Here is a 16,096-nt window from a genome sequence, read left to right on the forward strand (position 1 = left end):
GAGCACTTGCTTACTCTGTGCTAGGCGCCGGGGTAAGGCACCTGGTGGATAGGGAAGACATGGGACTGCTCCTATGGAGCTTACAGTCTAATGGGTGAGACAGACACTGATCAAGTGCTTTCAAGTGTGTGAAACATTAGGCTGGGGATGTCTTGAGTAAAATGTATGACTGGATGCATCTGGCTGTTTGCATGCGAGTGTGCCTTTGGCATAGGTGTAACCCTTCCTTCCCTCTGTTCAAAGACAGTGAAACCCAACCTCCAGCTCTGGGACCACTAGTCTGGTGTGAACATAGACTAAAGCCCAAAGCCACCCTACCCTGCAAGCCCATCTGAAGTGTTTCCTCCTTAGAGGGTGAGCCCCTCCCCTACCAGAATGGGGGCTGGTGGGGGAGGTGCTTACCCTTACTGGAGTATGGCTGGAGCAGAGAAGAAGAGTGTGGTGGGAGATGAGCTGGTTTGATTTGACCCTAAGGGCAAGAGGGAGCCATTGAAGACCTGCCTGGAACTCTCTAGTCCCACCTCTGCTGCTCTCCCACACCTAGGCAACGCTCCACCTACACTGGCCATTTCTCAGTTCCTCAAGCCATGTTCCTCCCAGCTCAGGGTCTTTGCACATGCAGTTCCCACTGCTTGGAAGGTCTCCCCAGCTCTTTTCCCTTAGTTAATTCCCACTCATCATCCAGGGGCTAGTTCAAACATCACTTCCTCCAGGAAGTCTTTCTCGACTCCCAGACAAGGCCCCCAATATAATGCACTCTATTTTCCCTTCTTGGCACTTACTGCAATTTGCAAGTGTATACTTGTGTGACTACTTGCTTAGCATCAGTCTTCCCAATAGTAGGCTGAGAGCAGAGCTGGAGTCTGTTCTGATTATTTTCTCACCAGCGCTGAGCACGGTTGATTGGCTGCAACCAGGATGGCGGAGGCCTGTTCAACACCTGCCTCTGAAAAGATGAGGATGATGCTTAGGAGTTTGAAGCTCACCCAAGGTTTGAAGTCAGGGGCCAGTCAGAAGCCACAGAGGTGCAGGAAGGACAGAGAGGGCTTGAGTAAAGGCCGAGGTAGCAAGACTGCAGACGGAGCTGCATTCCCAAGTCAGTGGGGAGGGACTGACAGGCTGTGGGAGGAGGGGAGGGGGCAAGCGCCATTTGCAGGTTCCTGCTTGGTAGAGGGAGCCTGGTGGTGCCAATCCTAAAATGGGGGTCATAGAGGATGATGTGCCATCTATACCTCCCACCCCAGCCCTTCTTCCTCCTGGCAGTGGCCTGGACTCTGCCCCTACCACCAGACACAGGGGACGCAGCTCAGCAGCACAAGTCCCTTTTATTAACCATCTTCCCTTTTCTTCATGTGCACAAGTAGAAAAGAAACAGTGAAATACCCTGACAGAAAGGACAGAGGGGAGGATGGGGGGCGGGGGGGACTCCTGAGGTTAGGCCAAGAGGCAAGATTCCAGCTCCTTTTCCTGATGGTCTGTCTCTGTGCAATGACTCCTCCTACATCCCCCCACCCCCACCCCGAAACACAGCACTGGGAGGCTGAGCAGCCCTGCTGCCTGGGCTGTCCTCGCCTTGTCAGGGGTGGGTGCTGGCAGAGCCCGGTGCTGTGCGGGAGAGCAGTAGAGTGGGGTTGCCCCCCTGGGGCAGAGAGGATCAGGCACCAAGAGGGGACGTGAGCAAAGGCAGTTCGTCCAGTCTGGGGACTGAGCAGAAGCCTAGCCAGCCTCTGCCCTGAGTGGTGGGCTGCTGCGCACCCCCACTACAGAAATTTGGGCCAGGAGGGGCCATGAAAATGCTGAGGGTTCCAGGTGAAGGAGGAAGCCGGATTGCTGCCTGGGACTGGCCAAAATGAACAAGGGCAGTTGAGGGGCCGAGACGGTCAAATGGGAGTATGGGTGGGGGTGGGGGGGACAATGTTCCTCCTTACCCCACCTGGGGTAACAATTCAGGTATGACCTCAATGTGATTGACAGGCCACCAAGGCCATGACCAATGGACGTATGTTGCTGAGGAAGTTGTGAGAGAGGGTTTGGTATCCCCACTCCCCCCAACTTATGTGAGTGGGAGAGACTGAGCTACGCAGAGCAATGGGGTAGGGAGTGGAGAGGGAGAGGGAGGGAACAGACAAGATCCAGACTGGAAGGGAAACTTCCAGGCCAGTGTGACAGGCTGAAATGTTGTGCCCATCAGTGACAACCTGGCTGCCCTTCTTCTCTCTGAGTTATCAGGCTAGAAGAGTTGGCAGGGGAGGAGGAAGAGGAGAGGCAGGGAGAAGAGAAACAATCACTGAAAAAGCTGTCAGAGACGTTCACCTTGATCCTGGCTAGCCCAGCCTGCATGGAGGGTCAGAAAGGTTCCCAGACTTCTCCCTCACCTACCCTGGAGCCTCTGCAAAGAAGGGGGCCCTTCTGGAATCTGAGAGAGAAAAGCAGACTCCCCCCTCAACCCCATGGGGAAAGCTAACGGAGGAATACTCACAGCACCGTGGCACGGGACGGCCCCTGGCTTCAGAGCCGGGCTGGCACCGTTTGTAAACATTAGACTTGGTGATGCCTGGGGATGGAGGAGGACAGGGGTGCCCAGCCTGGACCATCAGGTTTGGAGAAAGAGACAGGATGGGGCCCCAGGAGGGAGCAGACAAGAATCCACCTGCCTCTGAGTATTTGTATGACTGTAGTGCTACCTTTGGAAGTTGCCAGAGGAAGCCACTGTTGACCCCCAGATAATGAGCACAGCCCCTACTCCGGATGGGCTGCTTTGTGGAGGGTGGTGGCCTTTTGTCCACAGTCTTTCTCCAGAGGGGAGTCAGACTGGGTTCCTTCTTCTGAGACCCACTGGCCTCTTCACCATGGGTTCCAGGCATGGAGAAGCTGAGAGCTGGAGAGGAAGATGGTTCCTCTGTGACATGAGAACTCCTGCCACCATCCACGGCACTGCCAGGACTGGGGGAGCAGGTAGGGAGCTGGGTTTGAGCTGTCCGGAGGTGTGGGGCCTGACTTTGCCCCAGAACTGTCCCTGGAAAAGGATGTCCAGATGTCATCCTACCAGTTGGAATGATGGTGGACACAGAGTGACCCCACAGCTCTAAGAGATGTGTTCCTAGGTCTAATGGCAAAGGCCATGTGTTCCCTGGAAGGCAGTGGTTATGCCAAGAGATCCACAAAGATGGCGTTGGCTGTGGTCTGGCCGAAGATGAAGGCTCCCAGGGTGACCAAGAGGACTCCATAGCTGACCAGCACCCACCAGCTGTAGGGCAGAGGATGAGAGGGGCCTGATCAGTTATCCCATCCCATGACTCTGCAGACTTCAATATATATAACAGTTAATTACTGTAATTATACTACTTCTCCTGCTGGTAGAGCACTTCCTACTTCCTACGGACTTTTCCATACAAAGGCATGTAGGGCAAGGTGTATTATCCCTACTCCATACGTAAGGGGACCAAGACCTGATGGGATAAACTGACTGGTAACAATACACCAAGGGCAGGAGCAGGATTAGAATGCAGGTCTCCTGTAGGAAAGATGTTCAGGAAAAAAACAGGTCACATGCAACGTGATCCATTTCATCAAAAAAAGAAACAAAAAGCAGACATCTGCAAATATATCTATCAAAAAACAGCAACAGGGTATTGAGATTAAGGGTGACTTATTTTTTATTTAATATGTACATATATTTAAGAGATAGGGTCTTGCTCTGTTGCCCAGGCTGGAGTGCAGTTTTACGACCATAGCTCACTGTAACCTAAAACTCCTGGGCTCAAGTGATCCTCCTGCATCAGCCTCTCAAGTAGCTGGGATTAGAGGCTTGAGCCACTGTGCCCAGCTAAAATTTTTACATTTGTTTATTTATTTATTTAATTTGTTTGAGACAGGCTCTTGCTCTCTTGGCTGAGCTAAAGTGCAGAGGCATCATCATAGCTCACTGCAACCTCAAACTCCTGGGCTCAAGCGATTCTCCTGCCTCAGTCTCCCAAGTAGCTGGGACTACAGGCATGTATCACCCCGCCCGGCTGATTTTTCTATTTTTTGTAGAGACAGGGTCTGACTCTGTTACTCAGGCTAGTCTCAAACTCCTGGGCTCAAGTGATCCTCCCACCTTGGCCTCCCAAAGTGCCAGGATTACAGGTGTGAGCCACCATGCCCTAATTTCTTCTCTAGACATGTTTGTATTTTGTAAGTTTTCTACAATGAACAAGATTATGATGTAACAATTTTTTTTAAAGCATGCAACCTGTCCTCAACCTCTCCATTGCTCAGGGAAATCTGCATATTAAAACAATGTAATAGTTCTCATCCATCAGACTAACAAAACTTAGAAAGGCTGTTACATACAGTGCTGGCAGGGGTGTGGGGAAAAGGGCACTCTTATTCACAGCTGGTGCAACTCTAACTGGCACTGCCCTTTTGGAGGGTAATTGGAACCCATGAGCTAAAGTAAAATGAACATGGTGGGGCATGGTGGTTCATGCATATAATCCCAGCACTTTGGGAGGCTGAGGCAGAAGGATCTCTTGAGGCAGGGCGTTTGAGGCCAGCCTGGGCAAAACAGCAAGAAACCATCTCCACAAAAACTTTAAAAATTAGCTGGGCATGGGCTGAGGCAGGAGGATGGCTTCAGCCCAGTTATCTGAGGCTACAGTGAGCTATGATCAGGCCACTGCATCCAGCCTGGGCGATAGAGTGAGACCTCGTCTCTAAAAAAATTAAAAAACAAATAAACAAAAAAACAAAGTAAAACAAAGACGCTCCGTGACCCAGCAGTTTTCTTCTAAGACTCGATCCTACCAAAATGTTTGAATAGGCATGTCAAGATGTTTAAGGGTGTCCACATTCACACAGCAGAATATTCTGCAGCCACTTACAAAAGAAAGAAGCAAATATTGTGCTGACATGGAGAAGTGAAAAAAATGTAAGTGACAGAAAAGTGTGTCTGGCATGAAACCATTTTTGATAAAACAAAACTGTTTACAAAAGCCCCTTATCTGTATATACATGCACATAGCTATGTGTACACAGAAACGTACACGTGCCCAGCAACAGTGTGGGGGCACAGAGCACACGGCTAACATGGAGCGATCTCCGGAGAAGGGGTGTGGTGGGAGTGTGCTGTGGGGGAAGGCGACTTCTACTCTTTTCTCTTAAGCCCTTCAATAGTGTTTGAATTATTACAACTAGCATGTTACCCATTTTAAAAATGGTATTAAAAACTCCATGATTTTTAAGTACACAAGTCTCTTGACTCCTGCCTTTATTAAGGCCCCACCAAGGTCATTCCCCAATCCACCACCTCTCCGGGAGGACCATGGGCTACGCCCTGCTTTACCTGGCTGGTTTGACTTCCTCCATCTCAGAGAGTTTGGCCTGAATGAGGCACAGCCCTGTTAGGAAAGAGGTGGCCCTGAGAGTCTGTGGGGGAAGGGGGCTCCCTCCCTCAGGCTCAGGCTCCCCCCTTCCAAGAGGCAGTGGTGGAGGACACAGAAAGGCCTGTGTTTACTTTTCTGGATAGTCCATCTCTGCCCCCCATTCTACATCCGGCTGGGGGGCCTGGCATCTGCTCCCCCAGGACAGCCAGCATCTGACAAGGTTGCATATGACACTCGGAGCTAAAGGGACGGCAATGAATGGTGACTCAGTGGTAGCTCAACCCCAGGGCTCTTCCCAGTCACTTCTGAGCAGATGTGGCTCCCTTTCTCCAAGCAAAGTGGCCAGGGCTTTCAAGGTGGCCTCCTGGACAAGCTGGGTATGGGTGGAACTCATGGGCAGACAGGACAATTCCCCAGGGATCTGGCGCACACCCGTGTCTAGAACTCAGGTCTCCCGATGTGCGTGCCAGGGTGCCACCACCAGACCCCATTGCCTTCTGGGCTGTGATGGGCTAAACCAGCCAGACAGATCCCTGACAGTCAGAGAGCAACCGATATTGGAATGAAGGATTAAGAGTATCGACTCTGAACCCAGACAGCCTTGAGTTGGAAGAGCTTTACTCACTAGTTCAATCTGTTAGCCGTCAGGAGATAATTGCTTGGACAGGGGCTCCCATACAGCTGAGGTGGGTGATTAATAAATGCTGGCAGTTACTCTCCCTGGCAGGTGTTGAGCCAGTGGGGAGCCGAGGCCAGGGAGTCTGTGCTGTGGGGCTGGGAGAGGGGGCGCCAGGGGCCTGTACCTGGGAAGACGAAGATGAAGCAGGCAGCCAGGCCCCCGATGACTGAGATGACCTTGCCGATGTCAGGGATGAAGAGTGCCAGCAGCAGGGTGAGCAGGAACCAGACCAGCGTCTGCAGCACTCGCCGCCGCCGCTCCCGCCCCACGTCCTCCTCCACAGGCATCCCCTGGTAGCGCAGCCACAGGCCTTCGACCACCGCCCTGCCCGCATGGAGAAGGGCTCAGAGGCGCTCTGCCGCCGGGCCCCACCTCTGGCTCACAGGAGCCAGATCACTAACTAGGTAGACTGTAGGTAAAGCCCTGATCCTGAGCCTCAATTTCCTCTTCTGAAAAATGGGCTTACTGGCACTGTGGTTGGTTGCTGTGGGGACCAGATGAGATGGGGAGGGCTCAGTGCTTTGCTTCACCACATGGAAACTGATACCACTATTCTCCTTAAAAGGAACAGTCTGGGGTATCCAGAAAGCTAGGTGTCCATGTGAAAGCTCAGGAAAGGATCTCAACAGAGATTCTTAGAGGGCTTGCTGAATGTTCTGGTGACCCCAGGCAAAAGGGGTCTCCTGAGACCCAGCTTGGGGAGTACCTTGGGTGGCCATCCTAGGCACTGACTCTTTTCTACTGGCTTCAGTTTCTCCTTCTACAGAATGGGCTCCACACAAGGCCAAAGGCCTGTGTTGAAAGGGCTCACAGGGGGCTGAGGGGCCCTGAGGAGCAGGAGGGTCCCGGTGGGATGGGAGGGGGCTTACCGCCCACAGAAGTGCAGGATGGGGTAGGAGGTGAGCACGCTCAGGATGATGAAGGCTCGGGCCACGGCCACAGCCATGTCCTCCGAGGGGTAGGACAGAAGCACGTCAGGGTCCACAGCAGCTCCGAAGGTCAGGAAGCCACAGATGCCTGTGGGCATGGACAAGGGGGCCGGGTCAGGGCAACCCTGGGAGGGTAAGGGGTGGACCGCCCATTCCTGTGACACCAGCTGGGGAGGACACTGGAGCAGCTCTGGAAGCTTAGACTGAGGCTTGGAGGGATTATGGGTCTGGGATCAGATGCTTCCCACCTGGCTTCTCATAACCCCTCCTCGCCGGAAGCCCTCCCACCCTCATCCTTCTGATCCTGAACTTGCCCAGTGTGTTCCTACCGCGGAGCCTGTGCACTAACTCTTCCATCTGCCCCAGTCTTCACGCTGCCACGTCCTCCTCATTCAAGTCTCAGTTCAGATGTTCCTCCTTAGAAAACACTTCCTGCCAGCCCATCTACAATGACCCTCATCCTAGCACTCGCTCAAATCACCCTGTTCAATTTTCTAATACACACTTCTAATTTTTTTTTATTGGTTTATTGTCTATCACCAGAACATGAGTCCCAGGAGAATAGGGACTCTGCTTGTTTGCCTCTCATGTTCTGGGCTGTGTCTTCAGAGGCTAGAACAGTACTGGGCCAGGCAGCTCCTGCAGCCCATCCACGGAAGGAATCACAGGGCTACTCTTCCTGGGTCTCCCAGTCCTGCTCGCCCGTCTCAACCACTCTCCCTAGAGCAGTCAGCGCCGTCTTTCCCTGAGCCACTCCCCTGTTTAAAAAGCTTCCTCTCTGGCTCCCGCCACCCCTAAAGGCCCGATAGGATCTGGCCGCCGTTACCTGCCTGGCCTTAGTGCCTGCCACCTGCCTCCAACTCACTCTATTCCAGCTATACAGACCCCCTCTTTGTCCCTGCCTCAGGGACATGGAGTTTTGTGGTTCCTCTTCTAGAACACATCTCCCACAGCTCTTCATAGTCTGGCTCTTTCTCATCATTTGGGCCTCCTGAGAGAAGAGACTTCTATGAACTGCCCTGCCTGGTCCCATCCACATCTTTCCTGTTTTCACCGTCATTGTGGCACTCTCTGCTGTCTGCAATTCCTTATCGATTCCGTAGTTCCTATGGCACAACTGTGTCTCCAATGAGACTGCTAACTCTGTGAGGGCAGGACCAGATCTACTTTTCTCCATGGAATTCTCCATGCTGAGAACAGTTCCCGGTACTTCCTAGGCACCAATTTAGAACTGATGAATCAGCAAATGCATGAATACACCTCTCTCATCTTGGCAGGAGGAGGTCTCAGGAAGCCCAAGTTCAAGCCAATGCCTACAGAAGCGTTTATCCTGCTGGGAGTGCAGGGCTGTCCCCAGGAAAGCTGGGCCAGAGGAGTTGGGGACTCGAAGGGGAGGGGAGCACTCACCTGTGCCCATGTAGACAGCAAGGGCTATGACCATGGCAGCCGTCACCACCCCGCCCCAGGTCTTCACCTCGGGCCGCTGCATGCTGTTGAAGACGGGCACACTGCTCACGTGGCACTGTCCAGGTAAAGAGCACAGTCATGGTGGGGAAGTGACCTCACCCTCAGTTTCTAGAGGCAGGTACCACGGGACAAAGGCCTCACGGACAAGGGACAAGTTCTGGGCTCCCGCTCCACCCTTCCACCCAGGATTTCCCCCATCCTGCATGTAACGTGGGTTCCATCCCAGGGTGGGCGGTGGGCTAAGGGGACAGCAGGGACCTCACGACTGGCACCTGAAATCCGAAGCAGATGGTGGGCATGGCATTGAACACGGCCATCCAGGAAGCCGGCCTGTGGACAAACACACAACGTGCTGCTGGCTGGGAACCCCTCAGAGCCACCAACTGACCCCACACCCTTGCGCTTCATTCATCCCACTACGGCCTCCAGCAACCAGCATTCTACACATTCCACCCACAGAAGTCTGTGAACGGGGAGAGGAGACATCTCCATTTCACAGGCTAGTAAACTGAGGCTCAGAAAAGTCCTTTTGCTTCTCTGGTTTGTCCCTTTCAAAGAAAAAAGCAAACTTAAAAAAAAAAAAGATAGACTTATGCACAAATGGAAGATACAGAATTTACAGAGAAGCACAAATTAGAAAAATGTGCATTTCCACCCTGGTGGTCTCCATAACCTGAAGCGCTAGTCTTGCCCTGACTCATCTGCTGGATGCTGGTGGCAAAGTCTCCCCTGTCTCTGGTTGTCACTCCTCCCTCCAGTAACAAGAGATCAGGATCTTTTGCCTCCTTCCTATAATGACCAATGAGTCAGCCCCAGGGAGCTAATAAGCCTTGTGAAGAGCACTTGTGTGTGTGGCTTTTTTTTTTTTTTTGAGACAGAGTCTCACTCTGTTGCCCGGTCTAGAGAGCCTAGCTCACAGCAACCTTAAACTCCTGGGCTCAAGCCATCCTCCTGCCTCAGCCTCCTGAGTAGCTGGGACTACAGGCGTGCACCACCATACCCAGCTAATTTTTCTATTTTTAGTAGAGATAGGGTCTCATTCTTCCTCAGGCTGGTCTTGAACTCTTAACCTCAAGCGATCCTCCCACCTTGGCCTCCCAGAGTGCTAGTATTACAGGCATGAGCCATGGCCCCTTGTGTGGCCTTCTGATGCCTATCCTATACATCTCCCAAGGGGCCCTCACTTACCTGGTCAGGATGTCCCCTGGGGTCATCTCTTTATCTGGCCAGATGTATTTGATGATAATGATGGCAGTGACGTACCAGGTACCCACGACACTCAGGAAGCTGCCGGGAAGCAGAGATTGGGTATCCTCTTCCCCATGCCAGCTGCCCCTTCTTTGACTCCCTCCCTGGGGACATCCACACTCAGCTCTAGTGACAAGTGTCCACTGTACGAACTGGGGACTATGCCAAGCAAAGATTCAGGAAATGTCTGAGAAATAAGTTTCAGAGAAAGCAGCCACAGCTAGGAGGGAGCCAGTAAGGAACCCGATGGGCATTTCTGGACATTGGGAAATGCCTTGGTTCAGTTCCATGGCTCAGAGACCATGGTAGAGACCTGGGCACACCTGGGACTTCAGTCAGAGCAGCCCAGCCTTGGCGAGCGTGGCGAGCAGGCCATCCTCTGAGCCCAGCCTTTGAGAACTAGGAGATGCCAGAGGTAAGAGGGTTCAGAGTACAAATACTGGAATGTCAACATTCAAGGAAGCCACAGACACAGCTGCGTGTGACCCCTTCACTTACAGACTGGGGACAGTCTAGAATCCCACAGCTTTCCAGACACTGAGCCAGGAAGCCAGTCTCCTCCCTTTGTGCCAAGCTGGGTGGAAGATGCTGCCAGGCTGACAATCTCAGGTGATCCAAATCCCATCCTCCCAGGGAAAGCCAAGGCCCAGGCCAGCAGGCTGTCTTCACACTCCCGGCCACCACCCATCCCTTCATTGACAAGGACACTTAGAACTGAATCTCTCAGTGATAAAAGGGTTGCTATCTCCCTTGATAGAGCCAGAAAAGGAAGGTCTGCTGCCTGAAACCCTGCAAGCCCTGGCCCACCCTGTGTTGCCCACTCTTGCTCCCTGAGAAGGTGAGGTGGCACGGAGGAGCGGGGTTCCCCAGCAGCCCTGGGTCTCCATCTGCCCAGGACCAGAGCTTCTCACTGCCCCGGGCTGGGAACCTGCTCCGAACCTGGCATACTTCTGGAAGCCGATCTCCCTGGGGATGGACAGGGGCAGGATGAAGAGGAAGGCAGTGAGACTGATGGTGAACTTTCGGTCCGTGTACCAGGGGCTGCCGCTGGTCCCCTCAGGCTCCTTGGCCATCACAGCTATAACTGCACGGGGAAAAAGGAGGGAATGTCATGTCAGGCCACCACAGGGTGTGACCCTTCTGCTCTGCTGGGTCCCAGGACCTCCCTCTGTATAATGGGCCCGGCAGCCTGGAGGGAGCACTCCCAGGTGAATGATGGGCCTGAGTATGTCCTAGGCAGGTGCTCAGCGCCTTTTCCCTCCACTCCAGGATCCCAGGGCAGAGGGGGAGAGGTAGGTACTGAGGGGGAACCTCACTCTTGTCCTCCTGGTCCCCGATGATAATGAGGAAGGCGATGCAGGTGCCGAAGGTGTATATGGCGATGGTCACCTCACACAGCACACCCGTCAGCTTGCCGCACACAGCCCACACCACCTCCTGGTAGGTCCTCTCGTTGCTGGCCTGGGAGCAGTAGGCCAGGATGACGAGGCCACTGATGATGAAAACCAGCATGCCCTGCAGGGGTGCAGAACCAGAGCATGTGGGAAAGGCCTGGCAGGAGAGGGCATGCTGGGCCTGCTCAGCATTTACCGGGCCAGTGCCCAAAGCAGGCTTGCCAAATCTCATGGGGCAATTTTAACAGATTGCTAGAGGATGCTGAATTGAGATTTTCTGTGAAAACAAAATGTTTGGTGAAAAATTTCAAACGTAGAAAAGTAGGGAGAACAGCATTGCCATTATCCATCACTCAGCTTCAAATATGATCAGTTCACGGTCAATCTTCTTTCGTCATATTCCCCTTCCCGCTGTGGATTATACTGAAGCCAATACAAGCTATCACATCATTTCATTAGTAAGTATTTCAGTACATAGTTCTGAAAGATAAGGGCCCTCCTTTTAAACATAACCACAAAATCAACATAACACCTAAAAAATTACATATGCAGTTGATGTTCAAATTTCTCTGATTGTTGGGAAGGCTTCTGAAGCCTCGTCTGGGCTCAGAAGAAAGAACGCTGGAATAGATTAGTGATGTCTGCCCCGTGTGAGGGAGGGGAGAGTGGTGCATATGTCACCTACTGGCCATCCCTGACCCAAAGTCCCCCTTTCGAGGCAAAGAGCCCATCTGAACTGCACCTCTGCCCTCCCGGCCAGTGCACTCACCATCTGCAGTGCGATGCCAGCTGCCACGCCCCCGGCAGTGCTGAAGGCTGCTGGGAAGTTGAGCAGCCCTGCGCCCAGGCAGGCATTGACAACGATGAAGACAGCCCCAAGCGTGGAAGTGGTGCCTCTGCTCGGACCCCCAGGAGGGGGCTCCCACTCACTCTTGGGGGCTGTGTCCACACAGGGGCTCTGCAGCAGCCGGGCCCGCTCCCCAGCATCTGTGCTCAAGCCCCACTCGCCATGGTCACTGTTGATGCAGAGCTGGGCCATGGCCCCGAGAGCCTTCTTCCTGTGGGCTCTGCAGGTCCTGCCTCACGAACACATCCCTCGGGCAGCGGAGGAAACACTCGCCTGTTTGGGGCTGTTCTCCTCAGAGGACTCCTCTCAACCTAGATGGGACAAAAGCGGGCACTACTGTTATCCTGAGATGGGGAAACTGGAGCAAAGAAAGGCGAAACAACTCTCCCAAGATCACATGGCCAGGATTCAAACCCAAGTGTGCCTCTGTGCAGAACGCCGCCCTGGGTGGGGAGGCAGGGACAGAAATATGTCACGTGCAAATCTTGCTTGTTTTAGGCTTACAGACCCATGGAGTCACTTAGATGTGAACGTAAAAAAGAGAAGTACTAACACACATCAGCACGAGAGAGAGGCCATGCACTGGGCAGGCACGTCATGGACCTATCTTATCTCATTCGATCCTTATGACACCCTCGTGGTCACAAGGTTCAGAGACATCAAATCACTGTCCCGGGTCACACATTAGCAAGTTGCAGAGCAGGATCTGGATCCAGATCTGTCTGGCTTCCTGGTCTGTTTCCATCCCACAAGGTCCCCAGAGGAGCCCTTACCAAGAATGGTGATTCAACATATTACAGCGCAACACGCCTCCCTCTGGCCCAGGGTCTAAATTCTGTGCGGCTTTCAAGGCTGTTCAAAATTTAAGCCATGTCTCACTCTTGACCCACATGTCTTCTCCCATGTGATAAGCCCTCCACGTCTGTCATGTATGTGTGTTCAGGAAAACAATTATTAATCCCGTGCCTGGAATGCTCCCAGCCACTTTGCCAGCCACCCTGTCAGGTCCCATCCCTTCTTCATTTCCTCAGACACTCCCTGTGCTCTTCTTGGAGCCACCCGGGAACCCAGCCGCGCTCAGGATGTTTCCTGCCCGCATTCCCTCATGTGCTAGCATTTCATGGGCACTTGGCTTGTTCTTCTGGGTTAGATTACAAGGCTCTGAAGCCAAATGTGCAATGTTTATTGTTACTATCAACTACCATTGCTGCAGCCATGGAATGCTTTATCTTGATCCTCCATGTAGTCCGAAAAGGCAGATGATGACAATCACCATTTTACCAAAGAGGAAATTGAATCCCAGACGGGCTAAGCACTCTCCCCTGGGTCACACAGCAGTCAGTGGTAAAGCCAGGCCTGCCAGACCCCAGGCGCATCCATTTGTTTGTATTTGCTCCACCTTTGGGCCCAAGATGGTACCTTGGGCACAGCTGAGCTCAGATACAGGCTTATCATCTGATTTATTCTCTTCATTCTCTGGGTGAACACAGGTGAGCTGCAGTTTTTCCTTTGGCCTTGGTCCCCTTTATTGAAAACTGGGAAGAGGTTTCTTCTTCCCAGAATCTTAAGGGGCTCTGAGGAGCCTGGCCCTGAAAATAATCTTCAGTGTTCTCAAAGTTAAGCTCACAGCCTGAGACCCCCAAGAAAACGATGGTCTTAAAGAACCAAGTCCACCCCCAGATCAAGTGTAGCGCTGAACAGGGAGGGGTGGTGGGACTGGGTCTCGGATTAGACTCTAAAGTCAGCATGCTGACCCCTCCACTTCCTAGCTGTGTGACCCTGGGCAAGTCATTTCACCTTTCTAAGCCTTTACACGGTAAGTTCCTGTGAGGAGTGCGTAAATACTGATCAAAATCAGGGCCTGGTGCCATTGGCCAGGTAACAATGGGCACAAAGGCACTGGGATAGCTGACAGAAGAGCGACATGAAGGCCAGGTGACAAAGGCAGGGGCCGATGGGGTAGTAAGGAGCCAAGAGCAGCCTTCCCCAGAGGCTGCTATTGGCTAGTTACCACGCAGGCTGGTGAAATCTGCCAAAGACTCCTTTCCCTAGAGTCTCATCATTCCTGAGTCCCAATCCAGGGCATTCACACAAAACTCTCTTTTATTCCCTACTCATCCCTCCCTGGTTTGGTCTTTGTAGCCCACAGAGAAAAGAAGGGAACTGGCTGGATTCAGCCATAATGACTGGTCTAACCACTGTCCCTCATAGAGCCACGCCCTCTGATGCCCTCAGCCCCTGGAGGTGTAGAATGGCTACCAAGGCCCCTGGGGCTGGAACATTACACTAACGAGAAGGAAAGGGAAAGTTCAGGTCCTCTCAGACATCTGTCATCAAGCATGGAACCAAGGGGCACAGCTCCAGAGGAAACATTCCTCTGCTGGCTCCAAATCCAGAAAAATCAGTCAGATGCCACAGGGCTCTTCCTCTTATGCAGCCTGTCATCAGGCCAACAACTCAGCAAAAATCAAAGCAGTGAGTCACGAAGGCAGAGTTTTGGGACTCCCAGGCTTCCAGCATAGCTTAAGAGAGAGTCCTACAAAGTGAATGCCTCCAGTTACAAGACCACCTCCACCCTGCTCACATTACAGACACAGACATCTACAGAGTGACCCATTCAAGGTCATACGGCTTGGTGTGGCTTTCTGACTCTCCCACGTTTCCCTTTGGCACCCTTGCCCCAGACTTCTGCCACCCACAAGAGAGCGCGGGGTGGGGGGCGAGGTCCTTATGGAACTTGGAGGCAGAGTGGTCCCACCTCTTGCAGGCTCTCTGCATTGGTCCAAGATCTCTCAGCACCCCCATCCCTCACACCCAAATTACTCAACCCCAGTGTTCCCAGCTTACCTGCCCTTTCTACCTGATTGGCTATGGTGGGGCTGCAGTGCTCCTTTTCCCCTAACGTCTGGGATCTGATTCTCCTCACCTCCCCCTCTGGCCCCCAATTTCTTCTTTCTCAAGACATAACCTAAAACCTGCTGTCAGCAGAGAGAAGAGTCTGCGCTGTTTCTGTGCTGCTTCAGCAGAGTGTGGGGAACGGAGCAGCTCTGACACTAACTCACAGAAAGGAGTGCCAGATCAGACAGGGTCACAGGCCCACGGTGGGAAAGAGGTTAGACTAAGGTCAATGCGGCTAGTTGGCAGAGCCAGAAGAAGAAGCCTGGTGCCCATATGCTCAGGCCACAGATGTAGGCCCCTCAGATCCCAGCTGGCGTGGGTTCCCAGTCCAGCTTGAGGCTGGAGCTCTGAAAAACAAGAGGTAGGCTGCATTGGGAGGTGTGCCAGGGAGCACCCGGGCCGGGGCAGCGGAGGATTGATTCTCAGGCCTGACGTAAGGCGGATGTGCAACTGTGGGGTGAAGTGGGGAGGGGCTCTGGGACTCGATCCCGGCCTAGGACTAGGTGGTGACTAGCCCGGCTAAGGCGCGGCGGAGCCGGCGCAACAGAGGGCGGGCGTAGGGCGAGGACGCCGGGCTCCGGCACCCTGCGGGGAAAGGGCCCGAGCTCTGCCGCGGTGGTGGTGGTGGTGGTGGCTCCAGGGACCCCGGGGACCTAACGTGTCCACTCCCCACCGCCTCTACCGTCTACCACCTACCTTCGGTGCTTCATTCCCGAGCCGGCAGCAGAGACACGTGAGCATGGATCACATGATCGCCCGGCTCGGTGGGCCGCGCGGCACACTGGGAGTTGTAGTTTCCCACAGGTGTCAACCTTGCCCAACACCGGCTCCCTGACCTGACTTCATCCCCTAAGTCAGCCTCGTGCCCAGGAAGCCCGTGTTCATCCTGTTACTCTCCTGGCCTCTTGCCCAAGCCAAACACTGCTCCTTCCTCCTAGGAAGAGCATTAGGAGGTTTGGTGTCTTTGCCAGTTCTGAGGCAGTGGGTCAAACCTATTTGGTCTCATTATCCTCCTCGTTTCTGTCCTTGCCTTCATGGCCACCGCCAATGACCCTGGAGTTTCTTTTACCGAGGGTTGTGGGGAGACCATTTTTACCACCTCCAGCCGTGATCTTTCCTACAAGAGAAAGGACTGCACTGACTATTGTTTATGGTTACAACTCCTGGGCTTAGATTCTAGAACAGTTTCTGAGGCATTGTAAACACTCAGTAAATATTAATATTTGTTGAACGAAGGAATGGGCGTCCAGAGCCGTGGCTTCCGTTCT

At 53.3% G+C, this 16,096-nt stretch overlaps 1 protein-coding gene across 1 annotated transcript; it reads right to left on the reverse strand.

Annotated features, from left to right (window-relative positions):
* Positions 1–3,073: 3,073 nt before the first annotated feature.
* Positions 3,074–15,572, reverse strand: SLC38A7 (solute carrier family 38 member 7). The gene is made up of 11 exons (XM_069456705.1): positions 15,525–15,572; positions 11,853–12,241; positions 11,006–11,204; positions 10,629–10,773; positions 9,630–9,728; positions 8,714–8,771; positions 8,382–8,496; positions 6,915–7,062; positions 6,170–6,369; positions 5,327–5,381; positions 3,074–3,247 (listed from the first exon to the last, which is right to left on the reverse strand). Exons 2-11 carry the CDS (start codon positions 12,120–12,122, stop codon positions 3,145–3,147), a joined length of 1,392 nt encoding a protein of 463 aa, XP_069312806.1. The 5' UTR covers positions 12,123–12,241; positions 15,525–15,572; the 3' UTR covers positions 3,074–3,144.
* Positions 15,573–16,096: the final 524 nt, after the last annotated feature.

The sequence above is a fragment of the Eulemur rufifrons genome, chromosome 23 (assembly GCF_041146395.1).
Source record: "Eulemur rufifrons isolate Redbay chromosome 23, OSU_ERuf_1, whole genome shotgun sequence".
Taxonomy (NCBI): Eukaryota; Metazoa; Chordata; class Mammalia; order Primates; family Lemuridae; genus Eulemur; species Eulemur rufifrons.

Coding starts and splice junctions, on each gene's coding strand:
- SLC38A7 (XM_069456705.1), bottom strand. CDS start 12,122: ATGGCCCAGCTCTGCATCAACAGTGACCATGGCGAGTGGGGCTTGAGC. Junction 11,205..11,852: donor CTGGCATCGCACTGCAGATG/GTGAGTGCACTG, acceptor GCACCCCTGCAG/GGCATGCTGGTTTTCATCAT. Junction 3,248..5,326: donor GAGGAAGTCAAACCAGCCAG/GTAAAGCAGGGC, acceptor TCTGCCCTACAG/CTGGTGGGTGCTGGTCAGCT.